At 42.9% G+C, this 24,310-nt stretch overlaps 1 protein-coding gene across 4 annotated transcripts in view; it reads left to right on the top strand.

The window, feature by feature from the left end:
* Positions 1 to 24,310, top strand: part of FGF13 (fibroblast growth factor 13) — a 252,010-nt gene that overhangs the window by 194,587 nt on the left and 33,113 nt on the right. For all 4 annotated transcript variants that reach the window (XM_086756158.1, XM_086756157.1, XM_086756159.1 and 1 more), the window contains 2 exons: positions 643 to 753; positions 6,175 to 6,278. In XM_086756158.1, the coding sequence (XP_086612284.1) occupies positions 643 to 753; positions 6,175 to 6,278 (215 nt within the window). The remainder of the gene's footprint in view (positions 1 to 642; positions 754 to 6,174; positions 6,279 to 24,310) is intronic.

Genomic DNA, 24,310 nt, shown 5'->3' with positions numbered 1-24,310 from the left:
AATTACCTCAACCCTTATGGTAATATTTATCTTGCAGTTCCACACATTGCTGGATTTCAGGGTTCCCCCCTCCATTTTCCATATGTTCACTGAGTAGTTTATCGCTTCGGATGCTCTGTACTCTCTGGAGCGGCAAGGAATGGGGGTTTGTTTATTGGAGCTGCAGCAGTTCCTGTGCTAAACGGTTGCTGCTATATATTTAGGCTGTCAACTGTCACTGTGGCTCTTATTAGCGCTATCGTAGTAGTCCTCTCTTTCCTCTCTATTTGAGAACTCACACCTTTTTAAAAGGGGGAATGCGCTCTTTGCCAGCTCGTTTCTAATCTTAAACGAGATAGGACTGAGCTCCTGGGGCCAAGCCGCGCGCTGTCAGGATTTGTATTCACTGGAAGTAGATGTTACTGTTACCTACTTCGCAATCGAAAGTGGCATTTAATCATTTTGGCAATTGATTTCATAGACATAAACTTGATCTCAACCTAAATGAAAAATGTTGCAAAGCTGGTTGCCCTACCTTTGTTTTTGAGTCTTTTTCATATCTCAGCCTTGAGAAGAAACCTGGAGATTTGTTTCTAGCATTCTGCTCGCTTGGAATGGCACATCAGGATTTCCCACATTAATCTCACTATTGTTTTTTTGCAGAGCCTCAGCTTAAAGGTATAGTTACAAAGCTCTACAGCAGGCAAGGATACCACTTGCAGTTGCAAGCAGATGGAACAATTGATGGAACAAAAGAGGAGGACAGTAGTTATAGTAAGTGACATGAGAATAAATGGTGTGTTTGTGAATTGTGGTGTCTCGTTCTTCCCATACAGGTCCATTCAAAATTGTTGTCCTGGGATGACTGAGTGAGTGGAAGTGGCATTAACACTGTGCTCACGGCGCACAGGTCTTTCAGACTTACTGGGTCTGAGAGAAATGCAAATAAAAATCACTTCTAGAAATAATGAACTAGAAGAGGTAATGATGACACATATGACAAACAAAGCAAATGTTATCTCCATGGTAATCTAGAGAAGTTCATTGCTGTCCTTTGGATTTTATTAGATTTTTTTTTTTTCGACAGGGAAAATTTGCTCGCCTACTCAGAGAGCCTGAAATAGAATAACGCTATCTCTACTCTTAAACAGGGGCTCATTCAAACAGAGCTGTGTTATTTCACACAATGAGAGTTCATCATCATTTTAAAGTTCACATTTCCCTATTATTATTATTTTTTACCCCTTCTAAACTTAATTATACCCTCAACTTTCAACCAGATTTGCCTCAGCTTTTCTGTGAACAAGCTTTGGATGCTTCTAGTTTGTTTTTTTTTAACAACTTTGATAATTAATAGAAAACAAGAAGAGATTACTAGAGCATAGATTTATTGTGTATGAATAAAATATTTAAGCATTTCACATAGTTGTACTGTTTAGCTTAAGCTACGTTTCTGTTCTGAGAGAAGGAGTTAGAAGGAGCAAGGAGTTTGAGAAGGTATTTCAGACCACTTAGACAACAAATGAGAAAATCAACAGGCAGACCTTCCTTTTTAATGATTAAAAAGCGCTGATTTAAGTGCCATCCTTTTTATATGAAAAGCATTTGCAGGTGAAACACCATTTGATTTTGCAGGGCACTTGAATACGGCAGAGTAAGTGCTAGATGCAATAGGAAGCATCCCATCTTATTTGGCCGATCAGTTGCTCCCACCCTTTTCCTGCACCTTCTTTAATTCTTTTTGCATCCCTGTATTAAGTTCTGAGTGGCAGAAGGGAAGCAGTTACACTGCTGGAGGAGGTCTCCCCTGTATCCTCTGAAGGTGCCGGCCAAGTGCAAGGATCCGTAGGGAACGCCTGAAGTCTGGCTCCAGGTCCCGTCCAGACCCACGGAGAGGGTGGCGCAAAGACCGGATCAGTGCAATGCTGAGCGGCTCCTGCCATCTCACTAAGGTCTCCTCAGTGCAGACACAAAATCTTCTCTAAGAATTATCCTTATAGACCTTAAATATTGCTTTTCTTTCAAGTGAATGATCTAATATTTATGATTTTAAAAATCAATACAGATGGTTCAGGATTTCAGGGCAATTCTGTTAATTATCTTTTAAAAAGAAATAAGCAAACCTTACTTTTAACATCAAAGCATAATAGCATTATAAACTTTTAATATGTCAAAGCAAATATCTGAAATTCCATCTTTTTTCTAAGTTATCATTTCATTCAAATACTTCACTTGCAGTTCCTCCCATAGAGATTCTGAGATTTGAAAGACGATAAGATTTATGGGAATCTGTCCTTTTGACGTTATACAGATGTGTCTGTTTCTGAGATACCTTTGTTTTCACTATGTCCTCAAATGTACCATAACGTGATAGATTGCAAAGCAAATCATAAAAACTCCTTATTGTTGAACACTTAAATGTAGTGGAAGTATCCCAGAAATGGCTGCAGCTGGGCTGCAGTATTAGAACAGATGAGGGTTTTATCATAAAAAGCACATACTTTTTAATATATTCCTCTTCTGTGTAAGGTAAGTGTATACACCTGAATGTCCTGCACTCCTGAATTTATTTTAATTGCCATATTTTTAATGGAACTAGTAAGAGAGGCTGATTTATGTTGTGGATCAGAGTCCGTATTAGGGGCTAAAGCCTTGCTGACATGAATATTAAGCATATCAGGTCCTCTGAAGTCCTTACTTCCAGTCTCTGCAGAGGCAGCTCTCATTTAGCCCATATTCCTGTGCAGCAAGGAAGCCACAGGACTTGTAGCCCCCTCCAGGAATGGGGGGACTCCTCCTCCGGTCCCTTCTCTCCTCCTTTGCACCTCTGAGGGTTACGATTGCTGCTCCCTTTTGTCACCTTCACTGAACATTTGCTCTGAAACATTTGCTTTGTATTCACTGCCGTAATAAAAACTCCCCTTAACAATAAGAGGAACAACCTCAAATTCAAGAGTGGCCAGCAAAGCACTTTGCACAGCACTAGGGCTCAGAAACTGCATTTTTTAGAGGAAATTGTAGCCATAGTCCAGCTGGTCTCCAGACAGAGCATCGGTCAGCTGTGTTTAAATTTCAGATTTTGTCTTCCCTGTTTGCGGTAGAGACAGGGAGAGCTTGCAGTCCCCAAGAGCCAGCTGCTCATTTGTGCTCCTGAGAGCATCCTGGGGCCAGGGTCCACCACCTCCATCATTTCCTACCTAGAGCTGGGTGGGAATTTGGCCTGAAGATCCCCTTCGGCTCCTGACCTGGGAGCAATTATTTCAAGCTCTGCAGCCCCGCTGCTGTGTGCAGGGTTCACAAAAACAAGATCTCATCCACGACTGCAGGGAGTTTAAAAGAAAGCTGAGATTTTGGAGCACGGTTTAGGCAGGAAGTGAAACACGGAGTTGAGGAGCTGTAGCGCTCAGCAGACCTCAACTTTAGCCAAGAGTCCATGTAATTTGAGGAAGTGCCTCGTGGAAAGGTTTTCCTGGCTGAGAAACAGATTGTGCCTCATTAAATGTGTTAAATAGGGCAAGGTTTACAATCAAGGCAGAATTTATTCCCCAATTTTGGCAAGACAAAAAGATTTGAGGACTGGTAAAACAAGGAGATACAGGAAACAATATCCTACAGACAGCATACGAAGGTCCAGGTGGCCAAGCCAAGGATGGCGCAGACCTCACGGTGATGTATGTGTCCATAAATCCAGCTGTGGGCTGCTGCCTCTTGTTTTGCAGCTCTTATTCAGCTTGTGTGGCACAAGGGCCATAGCAAAGATTCTCTCTCCCTTAGGCATCGCCAGGTTTTTCATTACAATGGATATTATGTCCTTATTTTAAACAGCGCAAGTGTAATAGGGAAAGGACAGGATGCAGACAACTTTGTGTTACCTTGTGCCGCTGAGGGAAGTGGCTGAGCGCCCATTGCGGTGGGTGCCCCAGCCCTTGAGTTGCTCAGCCTCCTGTCTCTGCTTGCTGTGCCAAGCGCCGCGCAGCTGGGAATCACTCACCCAGACCTCTCTCTGTGGCTTCCCAACCGTCCCACGCTTTGCCCTGTCCTCAGCTGGTCTACCGGCAGATTTTTAGCACTGTTGACAGTGGAGCCCGTACTCGTACGCTTGTGCTGAACATACCCAGACGCTTGCCCTACTTGTGAATTAAGAAAGCACCTTTCCAAAGAGACCTCCAGGTTCTGCCTGGATACTGAGCTTTAAATTGTGCTCTCCTGCCCACACGGAGATCAGATGCTGCCTTTTGGAGTTGAACTGCAAAAGAGGGCTCTCCAAGGGAATATTTACTGAGTCAGGCAGGGAATATTTTCTCCCACAAAGAAATTCAAGCATTTGATAGAACAAATTTTTCTAAGCATTTCCATTACTGAAACTCTTAAGTTTTATTTGCCAAAAACTGCACAGAACTAGAGAATTTTGTTTTAGTGAAGAGAAAGCCACTTCTGTTGGGTTTGTGCTTGCAAGGAGATATGAGGAGGGGCTCTGTGTGTGTGTGTCTGCATGTACACTCCTATGTATGAGAAGGAAAGAAAAACATAAGTATGATTTTATTATCTCCTATGTTTAGTTGTTCGTTTTGATGATTTCCATTTGGTCTGCTATATTCAACCATTGTAGGAAATTCAATGCTCAAAGGTGCCCCAGCCTCGGAGCAGAGCACCCTGCAGTTCGTAGTGTTCCTCGGCTGCTGCCCCCCGCCCCAAGCCCATTGCACCCTCTCTTCACCAAGCTGCGGGGCTGAGATGCTCGAGTCTTCTTTTCACCAGAATTTGGTCCTTCATGCCCAGTGTGCAGCGTTAACTTCTGGCCTTTATCAAAATAGGACATGCATGCGTTTGCCCTTTTCCTTTTTTGATATACTCTTGACAACCCCCCACTCAGAATTTTGGATCTGTGTTAAATGCTGGCAAGCTGCAAATTTTCTTTTAATTAAATAAGACCATCTGAGGGTTGTCAGGCTGAAAAGGGAAGTTATAATGGGTCACGGAATCATAGAATCTTAAGGTTGGAAGAGACCTCCAAGATCATCATGTCCAACCACCAAATAATTCTTAGTTTATACTTTTGAAAATAAAAAAAAAAAATTGAGTTCATTATTCAGTTTTAGATTGGCTTCAGACGCTGACCAGAAATACCAAACTTAAGCCTGAAGCAGACCAGAGTTTTCTAGCCAAGTAATAAACCATTGGAAGCACGAGCCAGTTTGGCATTACTTCATCCTATCTCTGCATTTATACAACAGATTGGTAGGAGATGCTTTGGGTTATGATAACAGTTCTTGAAAATTTTCTTAACTCCTCTTTATTTTTAATCCTATGTATTGAACACAGAGTACTGTATTCAACTCATTGTTACTTGTGTTCAGTTTTAACACAGCTATGAATCTAAGCTATGGCAGAGCTTTGCTTTTCTTTTCTTTTTTTTTGATTTGCCACTTTACAAACCGGAATCTTCATTTTTTTTGAAGAGATGTTTCCCTGCTTATAAATACTGCCACTGTTAGCATGTGTACAAGTATAAACACAAGTAGAACGTTCAAAGCAGCTCAATTTTGAAAGCATAGATTTAGGGCTTGATCTAAAGAATATGCTGTAATTTCATTTCATTTTGAAGTTATTTAACTCTCTTTTTTTAAAACCCCTTCTCCTCTCAGAAAGAGGAAAAAAAAAACCCAACGAGTTTTGAGTGGAAACATTTTGAGATGATAATGAAGGTTTTTAACTCTTCTGAATTACATCTTTCTTCTTCCTGTTGATCAAAAATATTTACTGACTCTGCAAAAAAAAAAAAAAAGTTTTATCACCTTGAAAAACTTTTTGTTTGTTTTGGGATTTATTTTTTTCCTGCACTTATTGTCAGGAAAAAAACCCCACAAAACCAAATTAAGTGTGTTCAGCTCTACTCAGCAGACACTGGATCCTGCTTGTGGGGCAGGTAAGTCATTTTAACTCCCAGTGCCTCCAATTCACCATCTCTGGAACGGAGGAGATACTTGATACCAGCTGTAGATAATTTCTGAGCTATTTTTGGAAATTGCTATAGAAGACCACGACAGTAGCAGTATTGTTCTGTAACACCCACAGAAATTAATATATGCATGGATGGGCATTTTTTATTTGGTTCTGGCAGTTATGGCTTAATTCTCTATCTAATCTGTGTACTCTGAAGGATTAATTTTGCTCTCCATCTCCTTTCTCTCCTAGCTTTGTTTAACCTCATACCTGTGGGTTTACGAGTGGTGGCGATTCAGGGGGTTCAAACAAAATTGTATCTGGCAATGAACAGTGAAGGATACCTATATACATCAGTAAGTAAACATTTCTAATTTTGTTCTCACTGAAATTATGGTAAGAACTTAGTAAATGAATACTTTACTGTTCTAAGCAATCTGCTTATAACCTACAGATATGGGATTTGCCAGCAAGTCCAGTACAGTGGTGGTATTCTGGTTTTAGCTTATTATTCTGTTGCCATTATGAATATATATATGGATGTATGGAATCAGACTGTGGTGCCTTTGATGCAAACAAATTATTCCAAAGTGTGAAATAAATGAAAAAAACACAACCAAAACCCCAAAGAACGCTCTCTCTTGGTCGCTGTGGACTGACTGGGCTAATCAGCGTGGGGTACAAAGGAAAAGGGACAACTTCGTGGATCATACGCATGCCTGAACACATTTTATATCTTCCCATCTAATCTCTATTACTGTTATTAAAAGATATTAGAGAAATTATTTTTTTTTTTTGTTTGGCCAGGATCTTCAAATAGAAATGGAATTAGGTGCCAAAACTTTATGGCTTCAAGTTGCTGAGTGAGTAAAGAAATGTTTTATTTAGCAGTTTTGATGAAGAATGTCAGCTAATAATTTTCAGTGGCATTTCTCAAGAGAGCAAACAGCATTTTTAAGAAAAAAAAAAAAGGATTTTTTTTTTTTTTTTAAAAAGACCATTTTTCAATTAAAAACATTTAGTTGAACTATGTTCAGGAGTTTTAATTATAAAGTCTTAATAGATTTTTCCTAAGGATGAAAATAGAGGAAAATGTAATATATTATCTGCTACAAATTATTCTCCTTATGAATGATTCCCTTAAGGTGCCTTTAATACTGATAACAATTAAGTAAACTTACTCAAATCTCTCATTTGTTTTGCAATCCTGACAGCTGGGACAAGGGGCAGCTTTGTGTATTTTTCCAGTTGTATCTGCCAGAGCAAAAGCAAATTAGACCTAGCGATGCTTTGGGACAAAGTCAAATTTCAGTGCATGGCGTCGAACTCCGCTTTTCTTTTTGCTCTGGCTGTTTGCTTAGCGCGGTTAATCCACAGACCTGTTTGCAGGGCTGTAGCCACGCAGCCAGATTGTGCGAAGTCCCCTTAATCCTGTGTAGTCGTGATCCTGTGACTGCACGGTGTCATTTACATTTCCACTGCAAACCTACCTTTGACTGCGCCATGTGTTTCCATTTACACTGACATCTTTAGCTGCTCTCCTTTCTGGCTGCCCCCTCGCCGGCAGAGCACTGCGCTGTGCTGGCTCGTGCGGGCTCGGTTCTGCCTTGGGGAGCGTTACCTCGAGCCGTGTCTCAGGGTGGGATAAGAGCGGTTTGTACGTAAAGCAAAATTCCATCACTGGGCACAGCGAACGCGCTCAGTTTGAGGAGATCAGTTCTTTTATTGCATATATTCTGGAAGAATCAGATATATTTTTGCAAAGGTGCAGAAAATGGGATGGGGACAGGTTCAGCCACTCTTAACCTACGATGGAGCAGTAACTTCTCACTGTAAGCCTTAAACTTGAAGTCAAAGGGACCACTGAGAGAATGAAGTATCACTTCCAGTATCCCTCGACGTGAGGAGTAGAGGCAGAATATAACCCTTATTTTGATTTTCTCCTGCTTTTAGCTTGATAGGTATCTAGGTATCTTAGGCAGAGCTCAGAGATTCACTTTGGTGGTAATTTTTGGTATTTGGGTTGATTAGGGACAATTCTTCATATGGTCTCGTATGTTACCATGAATAGTGTCTTCCTTCCTAGGAATCTTCCCAGTATCTGTGAATTTAATAGTTTATGCCATTACAAAATTAACTGGTGACATCTTTGTATTTTTCCCTGAGTAACAATGGTCATTTTTGTTTTCTTATTAGGCAGCTATATTTTCTTACATTTATTCTTTTATTCTTTTTGAACCTGATGGGTTTGGCAAGACCTTAAATAGACTTTTATCATGTTATTGTGTCCCAAATTCATATTTTTAAATACTCTTCACAAAGGCAAGTGTTTATTTAATGTTGATCTACTTTTCCAAAAAGTTCTTTTTCACTCAAGTTCTCAATAATCTTATGCTAATCACCTGGTGCGTTCTGGTTTGGTTGTTTTGTCTTTTACAATAATTGCAAGAAACTGTCTTGGTGGGCAAGACCTAGCTCTTGTCTCTGTCCATGTGCCCAGGGAATGGACAAGGGCTGGTGAGGAGCATCTGCCTCTACTTCTCTTGCTATACAAAAGGTTACCAGAATTGCAGTTCCAGCACCATTTTTTAAGTGTTTCTAGCACTTCTGTTGCTGATAATGGTCCTTTCAGAAAGGGATACAGCCTGACAGTCTGAAACATGGGAAATTAGTTCTATATTTTGGGCTGGATTCTTGGTTGATGTAAATGAGTCCCAGGAGAGCTCAGCTGATTTATACCAGATGAACACTCACCTGTTCGAAAGATGCCAACAGGAACAGATCAGCTCAAGTAAGTGACATCCGTCTACACATCCTGAGGGTTTCCAAGCCCTTACGGAGATGTGTCCCTGATGGGATTTGTCAGGAGCAGACAGATGGCAACATGGGATTGATCAGGAGCAAAAGCCCTGCAAAACACTGTCAAATTCCTGAAGCAAGACTGTAAGGAAGAATAGAAACGTACTTAAATTGTAGAGAACTATAACAGATAGTTGCACCATTTCCAGAGAGAAATGAAATTAGCATCGATGATGCAATGTAACAGGGAGAGAGAATATTGTGGTCTATGTCATGTTCATTTGCTTTTGGTTTCATTGTGACTCTAGTCCTTCAGGCATCCTTGGGTCTGTGCAGAACGGTTTCCTTCAGGTTGCATTGCTGAAGGTTATAGGTTCATTAGGTAAATGGTTGGAAAAACACTCTGCTAACGTGCCGTCCCTGTTCCTCACGCTGTGCTGCTGTCTGTGCCTTGCACCTGATAGCGCCTTTTGGCCTGAAACGCTTCTAAAACACCGTGCCTGATAAAGAAGCCATTAAGTCCACAGCAATTACCCCACTGGTAAATAGATAAATAGGGCATCTGGCTTATGGGAGGATAAACAGAGGCTCAGCTAAGTGCTTTCCCATACTCGCACAAGAGAGCACAGACATTAGGGCTAACACACCAGGTGTCCCGTTTCCATGTATCTTGGATGAAATCGCAATATTAAATCACAACTCCTTTTCCTTTCAGTGACTGTGGTGAATTCTTGTGTTTTGTTCCTTGTGCTACATTTTTTAGATTTGGGCTGTGCAGCAACAGAATTGACTTAGTTGATTCTGAGTGTCCTACATATGTAGGAAATAAGTCCCAGCCACGATCCCTTACAGTTCTTGGCAGATGGAGAATATCTGCGGATCCAGTTTGCTAGTTTGTTGAGCTCTGGCCTCAGCCTTGCCTTTTTCTCCCTAGCAGTCTGCCAGGATGGAGGTTCAGGTATCTGACCTCTAAGGTAGTCTGCAGTGTGGTTTTGCTTCTGATCCAGTGACTGCACTCAAGCATGAGGTGAGTTTGCTCTGTGAGGGGATCAGTGATGTATAATAAATCTGCAGAGGACAGAGTTGGCTGCCAGAGTTTATAGATAGTTTGCAGTGTCTGTCAGAGCAAAAATAAGATCTTTAATGTAACGATAAAAGCTCCTTGGGGACAAGGCAGCAACTCAGCTAAGCAAAAAAAAAAACCAAACAAACAAAAAAAAAAACCCACAACCCAGATGCTATGTTAAAATAAATATATAATTATCTACATTTGTTGTAAAAGTGCATTGAAAGTCCTGGACGGCAGGGAAGGGAAGTGACCTTGGTCCTCCCCTCAGCCAGCGGCACTGCCTCTGCTCACCCCGATGCAGACTCTGAGCTGTGCGTGCCTCCTCTCCGCACTGGCTGGAGAATGCATCCTCCCAGCAGAGAACACCACCACATTTGAAATGGGGTTTCTTGCGTGTAGCCAGTTTCCTACCAAAGTCAATGGGAGTTGTGCCACTGAGTCTCCCATGCTGAACCCACCTGTATGATTTTATTTGGAGGGACCTTGTCAGGAGCTGTTTGAAGTCTTAGCTCTTCCTGTTGTATGCTGCTTGAGCATCCTCTTAAAATGAAAACACAGGGCTTGGTTCATCCCTTCTTACACCAGTGTCATGCCACTGTAGGTGACTTAAACAGAGTTATGGCACTGCTGCCTTACGTAACCACGTAATGAATCATGCCTTTTTGTATTTTAGGATGGCTTTTATTTTATCTTATTTTTCTTTCTATGAACGACTGCGTCTTTCAGTTGACCACCATATACACTACACTTGAGTTTTTCAGGTTTCATACCCTATGAATTCCTTGTGTTCTTTCGTTCTCTTGAACAAAAGAGTGAAAAATATTTTAAGGATCTGATTGTCAGACATGTAGTCCTAGAGCTATTGCTTTCTCATTAAAGTGATTCTGATTTGGTGGGGGAGGCTCACGGTGATACAGAGCAGCAGCTGAGTGAAGTTCATTAAAGGGAAGGCATGTATGTAGGTGAAAACAATTGGGTGTACTGCTTGCATTCAGCATAGGCTGAAACATAACCCAAAATGCAGCAAATCTTTAAAAATAGCTGAAGAATATCTAGCTGTATATTTTCCATGAGCCATCATGTCAGAGTTTTAAAAATAATTTAATGATTGTCAGTGAAATGTGTATTTGTTTTGTAGAGCATTTCAGCCCACATAATTGTGTGCTTGTTTAGCCTGGATACATTGTCAGAAACAGTAAAATTAAATATGTGCTGCTCGTCACATCCTTCTGGCCAGTCTCAGGACCCATGCCACTCGCCTTGTGAAGAGCGCTGGTTCTTCCCAGTTCTGTGATTTGCCCAAGTGTTTGATTTAATAGTGTCACATGCAAGTAAGCTTACAGCCTCTCCCAGTTGGGACAAGCGGGGCGAACAGTGTCTAAGTGTAGAGGAGCGTCAGCTCAAGGGGATCCCCAGTTTGCCTTTCCCTTTCCCATCCCCACGCGAGGGCTGCCAGAAATGCCTAGGTCCCCAGCAGCACTTCACGTTGAGGGGCAGCAGCACTGCGCCTCTCCCCAGCTTGTCCCAGGGCTAAGCGATGCCCTCAGGGGCTCACCTCGTGCACTTATGCCACCAGCGGTCCCTGCGACCAGATGGCTGCTCGCTCGAAGCAGCCCCACGGTGTATGGGATCTGGATGTCGGGTGCTTGGCACCAGCTCCCTCTGGGCTGCCCTGCCACAGCTCGCTAAGGTAGACAGAGTCCTTCTCTAAGAGTTGTCCTTTGTCCTAATAATGTGTGATGGAGCCCAGCCTGTCCCTCCCTCCTGCAGCCTTTCAGCTCCTCTGTTGAAAATGCAGGGCATCCAGCGTTTTGTAGGATGGGGATTAGTAAGCACGGTACATGGCAGGGTTGTTTATGCTTGCTTTGTTAGCTGTTCCAGGATGTCCAATACGTTTGAGTACAGAGCTACTGTATGTGGCTTAATTTTGCCGTTTCTTGTCTGATGTGCTTGGTACAGAGTTAGCATGTGCTTAAGGAGCACTTTGATATAATACCCTGTGCAGAATTTTATATATAATTTACCCTAAGAGAGCATTCAGTGAACGCTGTCCTCTATATGTAAAATAGATTGTCACATATAAGTTTGGTACCTGCACAGAAAGTCAATATTGTATGAAGAGTGCGCGTTGATTATAGCCAAGAGAAGTGAAATGTGATTAAATTCTCAGAGTGATTCAAAAATTGGTTTTGGTGAGTTGGAGAGAAGAGAAGTTTGTGCATATTTTAATACTGAGCAGCGCGGTGCAGACCTGCCATAGCTAATGGGAATGGCTGGGGCATTTATAATGAATTACTGGCAAAGAGCATTTTTCCACCTCAGGGAAATAGCACAAACCATAAGATAGGGGGAATAATCAAAAGCTTCATCTAGTTAAATTTGCATGTCGGTATAAATCATTTTTTACCATGACTGCTGAAGTGCAGACTACACCTTAATGTAGTTCGTTCTCTTCAGCGATGGGGTCTCAGATACAGCAGCAGCACATTTTTTTTTCTTCTCGTTGCAACACCTTGCTCTACACTGGCTAAACATGCAACGTCCTCACAGCCAGGAGGGCTGCTCTGGATCCCCCCGCCGTGAGCTGGCATCGTGCTGACAGCCCTGACCGCTCCCCCTGCCCCACAGCAAAGGGGAGAGAGGGGGCAGGCGAGGCGTGGGATCGACGCTGGGACCTCAGGAGGTTCCCAGGCGTTGTAGGACCAGGCTGAACTGATAAATGTTTTCTGACACCTTCAGGCACAGATACTGCTCCAAATAATGCCTGGTAGCGGCTAAGCTCAGCAGATGCAGACAGTTGTACTTTGGTTCAGACTTACAGCAGTGTTGCAGGACAGAGGTGGATGCTGGCACCAGGGAATCTGACTGTGAGTTTTGAGGGTTGGTTGTGAGCTGGACGATGCCTAGCAATGTAGTCACAGAGCCCACTGCTCACAGATTTGTCTCCTACTTCCTGTGGCTGAGCTTGCTGGACCCGCTCGGTGATGTGGGACAGTCCTGGGGGTCAGTCCCTGGGGAGGCTGAGTGGTTTCCTGCAGCAGGTCTTCCTTGAAGATACATGCACTGGGTTTTTCTTAACGATACCTGCTGTTGCTGAGTGGTGGGGTGGAGAGATGGGTGCTGTTTCGTTCGGGATGCTTGTCTCTGCTGGGATCAGTGTGATTCCGGGTTTCAGAAGCCAGACTGCCTGCTGTCTCCAGCAGAGAAGTGGGGAGGGCATCACCCTCCCACGGGAGAATTATTAGGAGACTCAGTCAGCTGAAAGCCTTGGAGCTATTATGCTGCTTTTCTCTCCAAGTCATCTCCCAGGAATTTGAAATCCACCGAGGTGCCACCGTGCATCCATCCCTCACTGCAGGTGGTGGGAGCTGAGGACACTCCACACCTTCTAAGGTGAGGCTTCGTAAAAGGAGCCTGGGCATGAGAAAGTGATGCTTCAGGGCTATGCGCTGCACAGATCCTGACAGACCTGCACGCAGATGCCTGTGTAACCGTTTCCTAGCAGAGGGGCTGTTACAAATCAGCATTGAAATTGCTGTTTGTGCAAGAACAGTTTCAATGTCCTATGAGATAAATAGTACACATGTGAAAGTGCGTCCACTCTCTTTGTTAGTCATTTGCTAATCAATGCTGGAGTCCTTGGGTGAAAAGACAGAAAGTCTTTCTATGTTCAGACTTCAGATGTTGCTTGGAGCAGAAGCAAGCTCAGAAATGTGGCTGAAATGGCAGTGAAGCTCGTAAGGCCCATTTTTTTTCGGTCCAATGCGCTGCTCACTGGGGTCACAGGGACACAGAAGCAGCATGATAAAAAAAAAAAAAAAAGCATTGGCAGAATTTGGACCTGGACCTGAGTGTGATACTTTGGCACCTGGATCACATACCACTTGCTTCCAGCATCGCATTTCAGCCCCCTGCCAGCAGACAAGGAATACTGAGTTCCAGGACTTCCAGGCTACGCACAACTCTTCATCGTCACGCTGCGAAGCGTGTTTGGCAAGCGGGAGTTGTAAGCAGATAAGGACTCAAGCAGACGGCGTGAGTCGCAAAGTGCGAGAATAAGAGCGTTGCCAGGTTCTCGGTGTGTTCCAATGGGATTGTGTTTGGATCACCAAACGATGAATTACGCTGCTATGATTCAGCAGAGCCAGTAAGAAATGTGCTGCTTTTCTCTCCTAAATTTAACGTGGGCGTGACCTGTTGTGACCAGTGGCGTAGGTGTCTGTGGGGTGATACAGTGCCTGCCCCCTGTGGGGCTGGGCTCTTCTGCAGTTTGCTGGGAAAATGGTGTATATTAGTATTTACATGGATTTTTGAGTTGTTGCTTTTTTTTTTTTCCTGATATGTATTCAATATCTTCAAGATCAGAAGCAAGATAACTTTCCAAACTTACCCTGTTTTTTAGAATGGGGCTTAATTATACGAAACCTCAGCTTTTTTCCTATGCTTGCCTTTCCTTCTAGAAGGCTGCCTGCCTTCCCCGCTCCTGCCCAGAAGGGCTTCCCCTCCCTCGGGTGCTGCAGGTTGAGCTAATGAGCCGCTCTTGTCACAGTGACTCAGCAGCGCTTCTGCCTCGTTACACTCGCTCTGTAACCTGCTGATGATGGCATGGCTCACCCCGCTGGCGCTCGCAGCCCGCTGCTGGCCGTAAATGCCCATGTGAAGATGAACATCTAAACAAGGATGTTGGAGCAAAGATGGTCCCTAAGGTCTCCCCGAACCAACAGGAGTTGGTTGGTACTGGAAAACAAACTCGGAACTTGAGTAGAAACTAACCCCAGGTGACACTGAAGCACAGGGATTCATAGCGTTTATTAAATCTGCAGAAAGTGTTTTCCACTCAGTGTGTCGTTCAGCTGGAGGACTCATTGCAGCGGGATGCTGAGGATGCCATCATTTTTGTGGGTTCAAATATCAGTTAGGCAAGTTCTTGAAAGAAAAATGCTGCAAAATACAATGATGTCATATTTGTCTTAGAAATGTCCTGAAATCGTAGCTCACTGGCTATGGCTGGAGATGCCCCCTTGCAGGGGGGTTGGACTAGATGACCTTTGAAGGTCCCTTCCAACCCTAACCGTTCTATGATTCTAAGTGTGCTGGGAAAATATTGGGATAAAAATCCCCTTTTTCTTATACTCTCCCATAGGCATCTGCAGTTAGCCAACAACAGTACAGCTTGAGACAGATGTGCCCTCACTGCTCAGTGCTGCTGCTGGGTCCTGTTGATGTTTTCTTCATGGGTTAGCTTTCAGGAGGCTGTTGGTGCTCTGATGAGAAACACGCAGAAGCGTCAGTTAACCCTGGTTAAGGATATGCAGGAAAAAAAGTGGTTGGGCCTGGGATGAGAATGGGCTGCAAGAAAAGCTGAATGAGGAGATGGAAGCATGTCTGTTCCTGCACCTGTTCCTGCGTGTGCCTGTTGCGGCAGGGCAGGACCCGGAGCTTCAGCAAACGAAATTTGGCAGCTCCCATGCTAAAAGTAAGTAAAGGGCAGTTTAATTCCCCAAAATGACTATCCATCAATCCAGGCTGGCATCATCAACAGATCTGTCATGTGGGGGTATTCAGAGTGACTTTATTAAACACATTTTTGTGTCTTTTTATCTTCATGTGGCCCTGCAATTGCAACAGTGTTAAGAGGAAGTGAATTCAGTTCTGTTCCTTGTTGGCAGCCTCAAGAGGAATGTTTACTGCTTTCTGGCCGTTTACATCCTTGCAAGCCCACTGAAAGCATCCTTTTCCTGGCAGACCTTTTATTGCAAGTGATGAGGTGCAAAAACCGAGAATCCAGCTTGACTGTAAAAGTTCAAATTGCATTTGTAGCGTTGTCAGTCAAAAAGCATCTTTTGAAAAGTCTACTAAGAAAAACCGGTGGGGAGTCAGCGGGCAAGAAAAATGAGTCGGGATCCCCAAGATTTTGAGTTTTATGGTTGCTTTTGGCAACTGCAGCACAACTGAAGGGGAGTTTCTGAAGGAAATTGTGTTACTTCAGTCACAGAGAGCCTGAATGCCATCCTCTTGGCATGACTTGGCAGGCGTGAAACCAGAGACACCTGTACAAGTCCTCAAAAGCAGGATGAACATGGTGTGTGGTACAGAAGCTAGGCAGGGACAAACGAAACAGAAAAGTTGTCATATTTAGATTATGTCCTTGAAGCCTTGGTTTCAGAAACTAACTTTTCCATATACGAGCTAATTCTTGGAGGCAGGCCTGCTGAATTCCTGGATGGAAAATCCGAGAAGGGTCTGGAAAAGAAAACAAGTCTGTTGAATAAAAATTGTATCAACAAACTTGCATTTCCATGCTGAATGGCTTTCATTAGGCAATCTAGGATTAACAAAGGAATCAAAAATTTAAAATAAATTAGGGAGTCTTTGGATATAATGCCAATATAATAGCTTTTACCAGCAGATTGGATGGTTTAAATAATTGAACAGATAAGGCCTTTCGTATTTTAGGTTCTGTGGATGCTGCAGGTGCTGCCACATTGTTTTTCATTTTTGTAATTTTACCCAAACAGCACTGAATATTGAGCGGTACGGTTCTTCTAAAATTAAATCCACTGGGGAGCTAAGGAAAACAGGCATGATAATTGGTGAAGTACAGTTCTGTTTATTTAAAGCCTCAGGAGGTATCTAAAAATCATAGCGAGCTAGTTTCAGACACGCAGCACAAGAGGCTGTCTGCTTTATACAGCTATCTTCCCCTTTCATTACTGTGATGACAATGAATGCACGTCAATTTAGACCCTCCATCCTCATCACCAGAGTATTTTTAGACGTTAAAAAATCCTGTTAGGAGATACCAGAGTTCCTCTTGAACCCAAGTGCTGGTGGGACCTTCATTTGAGTTGGCTGGGAATGGGCAAACATCAAAGGGTTTGTTGAGGGCGTGTTTCCTCAAACAACAACTTCAGAACCTAATGTTTGATCAAAATGGGCCTAGCAAACCAAAAAAAGTGGGCTGTTCCTCACCCTGCCAGTACTCGTGGCCTCCAACTAAACTGGAAGACCAGCCTTATTTTTAAAATGAGATATCTCATGGAGCTGGTGCACAAATTAGAAGCAGAGTTTCATAAATATGAAGGTTTCAGTTCAGGTTTTAGGCAAAAGTTCACATCAATTCTCATTCCGTTCTTGTTATTTCACACCAGTGTGCTCAGATCTAGAGGAGCATCTGCTGCCAGTTGAGCCATATTGACACTGACAGAAGGCACAGTAAGCTCAGAGTAAATAAGTGAACGATCTGAAACGGAACAAAAAGCCAAAGAAATTCTAATAGGTGGAACAGGCACAGTGTGAAGTGCAGATCTGTTCCCTTCACCTGATGAACTAAGAGTTTAATGGGCTTGATATTGCAAACCCTTTCTCATGTAAGTAATCCTTACTCAAGCAAGCAGTTTCACTGACTGCCTGCCAGAGGAAGAATTAATTTATCTGAGTAAGATTCTCAGGATCTGGGCAACACAGCCATCGATTTGCAATATGAAATTTCTATGTGATTAAAAAAAAATGAACAGAGCATTTAGGAGGACAGTGAAGCTTAATGACTAAAATAAGTCGCTGCGGGCTTGGAGACAGGTCCCAAGCCCTGGAACGGTTGTGAGGAACAGGGAGAGTAGCAGACCCCAGTCCTGGATGCTCAGAGGGTTTGTTCAGTGTCTTGGGCAAGACTTGAGGTCTTGGCTTGCAGCCTCCTCTGGAGCTGGATGTCCAGAGCTTCATTTTGAGCCGTGCAGTAGCTGGACTAATGCTTTCCTACAAAAATAGTTCAGCAAGTGCAGAACTAGGTGTTGTGTTGTTCACAAATAATCCCTCGCTTCAAGCGCCTTACACTTTTGGACAGGCTTAAAATTTTCTGGGATGCCACATGAAAACCTCCAATTCTGGAGGCGCAGGGGAGCGTTAGCAGCAGGCTCTCGCGGTGCTGTCACAGCACCAGGAGCGGTGCAATAAGGTTCACCAGTGAGGACCACATGCTTTCTTCTGACACCTTTCCCCGAAAGGCAGTGCGTGCCTGGTGTCATGGATGAGCAAGGATGACTTGAGTTTATCTTACCGCTGTTGGGCGTCGTGAAACTGGAGCCAACTTCACTCACCTATTTTTGAAAATCTTGATGTTAATTTATGCTTTAGCTGCCTCTGTGTGAAACAAAGATGTAATGTGTGTTCCAGACAGAGGGACAGACTTGCTCCATGGGTAGCAGAGTTCAGCACAGACTTCCTTGCTTTTTCTTAGGGAAATTATTGCAGCTGTGATAGAAAAGATCTGAAAGAGCTTTATGCAAATTGTTTATTTCTACCGCATTAGTTAATTGTTTCACAAATTTGCATTTCTAATCAGTGAGATGCCAAAAAACACCTGTACTCTCTAAGTGTTGCAGTAGCAGTTTATATTTCCCTTAATTATGCTTGTAGGAACAATACCAGAATGGCAAGCATTTATTATAACTTGTAGATCTTACAGCTAAATTATAAAGAATCTTTTTCTTCACAAAATTATGTCCAGCAGCAGTGGTAGGGAAAGGGTATTCCCTGCTCATCCGCTGATCGCCATTGCACTGATAATACCTCTTCCTGAACAACGTTGATGTGATAGCACTAAAACAGTGTGTTCGTGCACCATCTCTACCACAAAGCCCAGGCCACACCGTGTTTAGAGGCCATAGAGTGATTTCCCCATGGTGAATCCCTGAAAATCTTGACATTTTCCGCTGAGAAGGAGGCAGTCTAGATCTGCATGTAGTTTGGGAATATCTGTACTAAAGAAACCAACCTCCTTTTGTGCTGTTAACCGAGATGAGTGCAGTCACCCTGACTTGGCTGTGAATCATCTGATGAAGCTTCATTTGCTACCCAACGGCAAACCCTCTGCACTTGCAGCCCTTCATTTTATTATCACAGGAATGACAGCAAAAGAAGACAAGTGATTTTCTCCCTCTCATTTAATACCAAGCTTTCTGTTGTTGAGCTGTTTTGTTTCCCTCTGGCTCTGACAGTCTTCTAAACAGCAGTTGCTTCTCTTATGAAACAATTGGAGTTAATGTGGGTAATTGTGATAGTTATGGCCTTTACTTTTTGATATAGCAATTATCCAATCCATAGTTTTTTACTGAGTCAAGCAATGTTGGTGAAATTAAGTTGTCAGTAGACTGATCTCTCTGGAGACTGTTTACTACAGAAAGACCAAATCCGAGCATCTCTACTTCTTCTCAAAACAAATGTTGAGTAACCTAGAACTGAAAGTTTCCTGTGCCTTGCACCCACTCAGGTTGTACCTCCCACATGCCCACAGCCCTGCGTCAGCTGCAGCAAGGTCGCACACGTTATGAAAAGAAGAGTTTGGTCCTTTGACTGCTGTTTTGGCATTTTTAAAGCTCTGTTGGTAGAGGGTCTTGTGAGGTTTCAGAGGTCACGTAGTTCTTAAACCCAAATCAAAGCACTTCAAGCTGGAGGTAGAAGTTTCCATTTCTGTAGGACAGCAATAAATATAGCAGAAATGTACATAGCCCAAATTACTCTTATAAGTACAGAGTTTTTTGAGTTTATAATAGATTATTTCAAAAACAGATAAATATATTTTTCTTCCACCTTCCTGTAAAGTGGGTTCACAAAGCTACAGAAAAATTCATTTCTCTCTAATCTTCAAGGTCCTGAAAGCCTGATAAAATTGTATTTCCTTTGAAAAAGTCTTCTGAAATAGTATTTTTTCATCACTACCAACCTGATGCTACAACCATTTACTTTCTTAATATAATGATAAGGAGCATATCTGTTATACAGAAGATATGACTTATAAATCCATATATAGAGAATAAATAGAGATGGACAACACCCAAACCTTGCAGCAGGATTGTGGAGCTCTGTGTAGTTGTATACCGGAACCTGGAATAAAACTTCAGCTGAGATTTGGGGCGGGCGGCAGGGAAGCCTCCAGCAATCAAACAATAGAAATAGAGATGTGCCAGAACTCAGGGCTTTTCTCCAAGTCCCAGTCTCTCCAAATGTAAAACTTTTGGCTCAGGCTCAACCTGGTTTTAAGACAGCTTACTTGTTTGGGTTTTTTTCTTTTCATTTTTCAAATAGAAATCATCACAAACCTAGCTCTGTGTTTTAACTTCATAGCATGAATTTAATTTCAATTCAAGATTTATTTGTTCTTATTGACTCATTTAACCCTTCCTCAATGCTTTCTGCTTGTACAGAGATATTAGTCTGTTGCTCACATTAGTGTGTAAGATTTAGGAGGCAATCGTGCCCCTAAGGCTAATTGCATCATCTCTGGAAGACTGAGTGTAAATGATGCTTTGCCATGGCTAGTTAGAAGTGGAGCATTCTGCTTGAAAAGTTATGTGCATGCAGGTCAGCAGTCAGCTGATAATTTCACTAGCTCCTTGAAAGTTTCTTCCAGTCCATCACATATGAGAAGCTACCATGCCAGTTCAGTAGATATTCTTACGGGAAAGTTGGTCTTACAATTAGGCTGTCTTTGTTGAGTTAATTGGGATATTAAGAGTAAAGAATTGTATTTTTGCTTAGAAAACCCAAGTTTTTTGTGATTTACAGTCATAAGGATCTTTCATGTCCAGATCCAGTATCCATCAACTTCATTCCAAGTCTACCAGTCTGCCAAGTCTACCAGTGGTTTGCTTTTATCGTCAAGTAATAAATGATAGGAGGTTGCAGTTGAAATAGTGATGGTCAGCTCTAGGACGGCCCCCCGATGAGAGCAGTGTCCTTGGTCACTGCTTTAGAGCATGCTGCTGGTGCAAGCAGGGTTGCATTGGGATGTGCAAGTAGCAAACTGGAACCATCAAAGGGAGCCTGTGGAATAGCACATTTCAAACAGTCCCAGTATCCACCTCTCCAAGTGTTTGTTTTGCACACCTTGCTCTCCCTCCTAACAAGTCACGTCAGCATATATCGCTGTTCGTGTCACTTACAAAGAATTTCATCAGTACGTGGTATTGCAAACACCATGTGTGCTGCACAGGATGCTGCACCGGCGGGCGCTGGGAAGCCTGCAGCTGCGTGGGATAGGTGCTTGCTCCCAGACAGCCATTGCTGCAAAGGAGGTTGAGATGGGATAACCAAAACACATGGCCATAGGTTGTGGTCAAAGGTTCCTGCTGAGTCCCAGTGGCCCGATCTCTTCTCGCAGAGGCTCCCAGTATCCTTAGCCTCTTCTCCAAACTGATGGAATAGCTGTATACAGGTTTACATTATTCATAATGTGCAAACAGCTCAGAAATTGCTTTGCATCAAAATGTGACATCTCAACAGCTTGGGGATTATTGAAAAAGGACGTGGGGAAAGATCTGAGATTAAATTGGGAACTGAATGCTGCAGCTAGGCAATCTTTTCTGTGCTGAGCCAAAGCAAGCCCCAAATGTTCGTGGGCCAAGTCTGTTCTCATGCACTTAAGCCCAGATAGGTCTTGTAGGAGAGAGAGAGAGAAAGTGGTTAAAAATAGCTGAACTCTTCCTGTTTGGTTTGGTTGCATCCTGGGGAAAGGATAAGAGCAGTAGTAATGCTTTCATGTCTCCCAGTTTTTAAATCTCTGAACATGAATCACTGAGATCACAGTACATGGAAGGATGAAATGCTAGTGCTTGGCCAAGCTACGGGCCGTCAATGTCAAAGCCATCGCTGATTCCAGCGAGGTCAGGTTTTCACGCTGATATTTTCATTTGCAGGGCTGTGTTTGGGAAGGAGCTGAGGCATGCCCTTCTCCACTAGCTCCTCTCCTCTAGCCCTTGATCTCCTTTTCTTTTTATGAGTTTCTCTGAGCATGAGACACAGGCTAGGGAAGCAGCCACTCTAAAGTCCCATTACTCTCCAAGCTGACCTTCTCCTGGATGGTATTTTGGACCTTTTGTCCTTAGCAAGCTCCTGGTACCCTACTTAGCAAACACCTTGACATGTTAACATGTGGACAGTTCAAAGTACAGTCATCTAAGTCTCAAAAAAAAAGAAAATACAGTGGATGAAAGCCAATTGAGGATCCAGCCCTCTGTGTGCAGCTATCTGCCTGGTGCCGTCAGGAAGACTGGTTGAGATTGGGCAGGTAGGGATGAGGGAGGACTGGAGACCCCCATCCAGTGCCTCCCCCCTGTCAGTGCAAAGAGGAGGAGTGGTATTAGCTGAAAACCTACAGGTATTTTTGTGCCTTATTAAAATTGTGTTTGCTTGGTCTGGATGTTAAAGCTTCTCTATTACTTCAGCTGACTCTCCTCCCAATTCTCTGCAATAATTCCGGGAAGATTTGACTGGCAGCAAGCACTGGATATTTACATTTCAGAAACCATTGCTTTTATGTTATCAGTGGGGTTGGTGATAGGACCTCAAGGACATCTGGTGGGATGTAACTTTAGATTCACCTGCTCGTATACTTTTCTCCTCTTAATTAAGGTAATTTTCCTATAAAGTGCTTCATAAGAAAAATCTTTGAGACGCTATCTGGAGAATACAACATTTCAGTTGTAATGAATCCTGTTACAAACAGAGATGTATTATGATTTTTTTTATTGCAGAACAACCATGAGGTGTATTTTGTAGGGCCGTGGAGAGTGCATGCATTTAATAACCAGTATAGAAGGAAATTGTAGATGATTTAGAAACCATGGTGACTCAAAAGTTGTGGTTTTATTTAAGCACAGATAACAGTCAGTTAAAAAACTTTTAGATCCTCTTTTCATCTTGCATTTTCTTTATTTCCTATTTCCTTTTCCCTGAAAGTTAATATAGCTACTTCAACATAACATGAGACTGTTGAAAAGGAAATAAGGTGTTTGGGAGAGTTTTATTGAAATGTTGTTTCTTCACAAAATTTGTCATAGAGAAGTACATCAGAACAGCATTGCCTTCTTTCCTTAAGTGCACATACTGTGTTTGTGTGCCTGCTTGGCCATCTGATGATGTATCTGACTCTACTCCTAATAACATTAAAATCCATTAACCAGCTCTGACAAATTACAGCAGACTGAGTGCAGTTTTCAGAGATACTACGTTTGTGCAAGTTTCATGAAACAAGGCAGCTGGGTAAAGAAGAGATAGCCATACAGCTTATGGCTGTAAGGAAAGAAAGGTTGCAGCATAGCTCGACTCTTGTCAAACCCAAGGGAAGCCACTGGGGAAGCAGGAACGCCCTCGGGTTGGGAGCCATTAACAGCTTTATTAGACACTAAAGAATCCAACTGCTCAGCCCCTGGGAAACGAGACTTTGTTCAAGCGATTGCTTGTGAAACTGCTGTTTTTTAAGGCCTAGCCACAAGTCATCTGCCCTGCAGCTGCTAGGGCTGTTGGCTGTCTGGTGTATGGGATGCTGCGGAGGATCCAGCCAAGCGCAGTGGCCGTAGTGCAGCCGTGGTGTTGCCGTTTCCCACGAGAAGGGCGAGAGTCAGAGGAGTCTCATTGAAATATCGAGTTTGTCCAGAGGCCAGGAGTGCAGTAAATCTGGGTTCTTGGCTATGCTGACTACTGTACGACAGTATTTAATAAGCAATCTGTATCCAACAAGCTGATAGATTAGGAAGTCGTTTGCTCCTTTGGCTGTATGGTATGCCAGAGCTCTGCTTAACTGTATTGGTGCTTGTAATGGGTGAAAAAGGTAGAAAATTAGGGTTAGGGCAGTGTCTGTAATCAAAGACTGTAGGAACACATTAGTAGTATTCACTATTACTGCAAAGACTGAACGTCAGTCTTGTGCAAAGATTTGTTGTAAGACAGGCATGGATTTTCATAATAAAATAATTCCTGAGCCAATTTGTATGATTTATCTTCCTAGCTGTGGCCCTGGTCCTACAAGTAGAGAGCCAGCATCGACCTGCAGCATTTCTGTTTCCACGGCTGGAAAATGGGAAAGCATGTATTTGTGTGTGGGCATGTGTGTATTTTAAATGATTAGCTTTTCCTTTAAACACAGCAGCTCAAAGTTCCATATCTCTTTGTAAAAGCAAGGACATTCTCGTTAATTTTCATCCCCCACATGTAGCTTATTCCATTATACTGAAAAATCTAATCTGAAGAAATCCTTCAATAATGCAATATATTGCAGAATAAAAAAATAGAATCATTTACCCCATGGATATTTTGCTTTTTGGGGATTTGGACGATACCATTAGTCTGTTGGTTGTAGCAAGAGTTTCTTTGCTAACCCAGGTGCACTAATGTAATTCATCAAGGTGCATAAACACAATTCATTTAGCACTGGCTTTGGGTGCCAGGGAGCATGTGTCTGCTCTAAAATTCCTCCATCTGAAATGTGGTATCTTAGTTTGCCCTCCTCAGCATCCTTGCTGGTGTGCAGCATTTAAGGCCAGGTTGGACGGGGCTCTGAGCAACCTGATCTGGTTTGAGATGTCCCTGCTCCTTGCAGGGGGGTTGGACTAGATGGCCTTTAAAGATCCCTTGTAACCCAAACTATTCTATGATTCTATTTGCTTGAAAAGCAGCAATGCATATTCCCAACAATTTTGCCTTATGGAAGGCTGGTGCAGGCATTGAGTGCCCAAGACACCTGTG

Source organism: Chlamydotis macqueenii, chromosome 11, assembly GCF_036417535.1.
Source record: "Chlamydotis macqueenii isolate bChlMac1 chromosome 11, bChlMac1.mat, whole genome shotgun sequence".
NCBI lineage: Eukaryota > Metazoa > Chordata > Aves > Otidiformes > Otididae > Chlamydotis > Chlamydotis macqueenii.
This window is presented reverse-complemented; position numbering and strand designations above follow the sequence as displayed.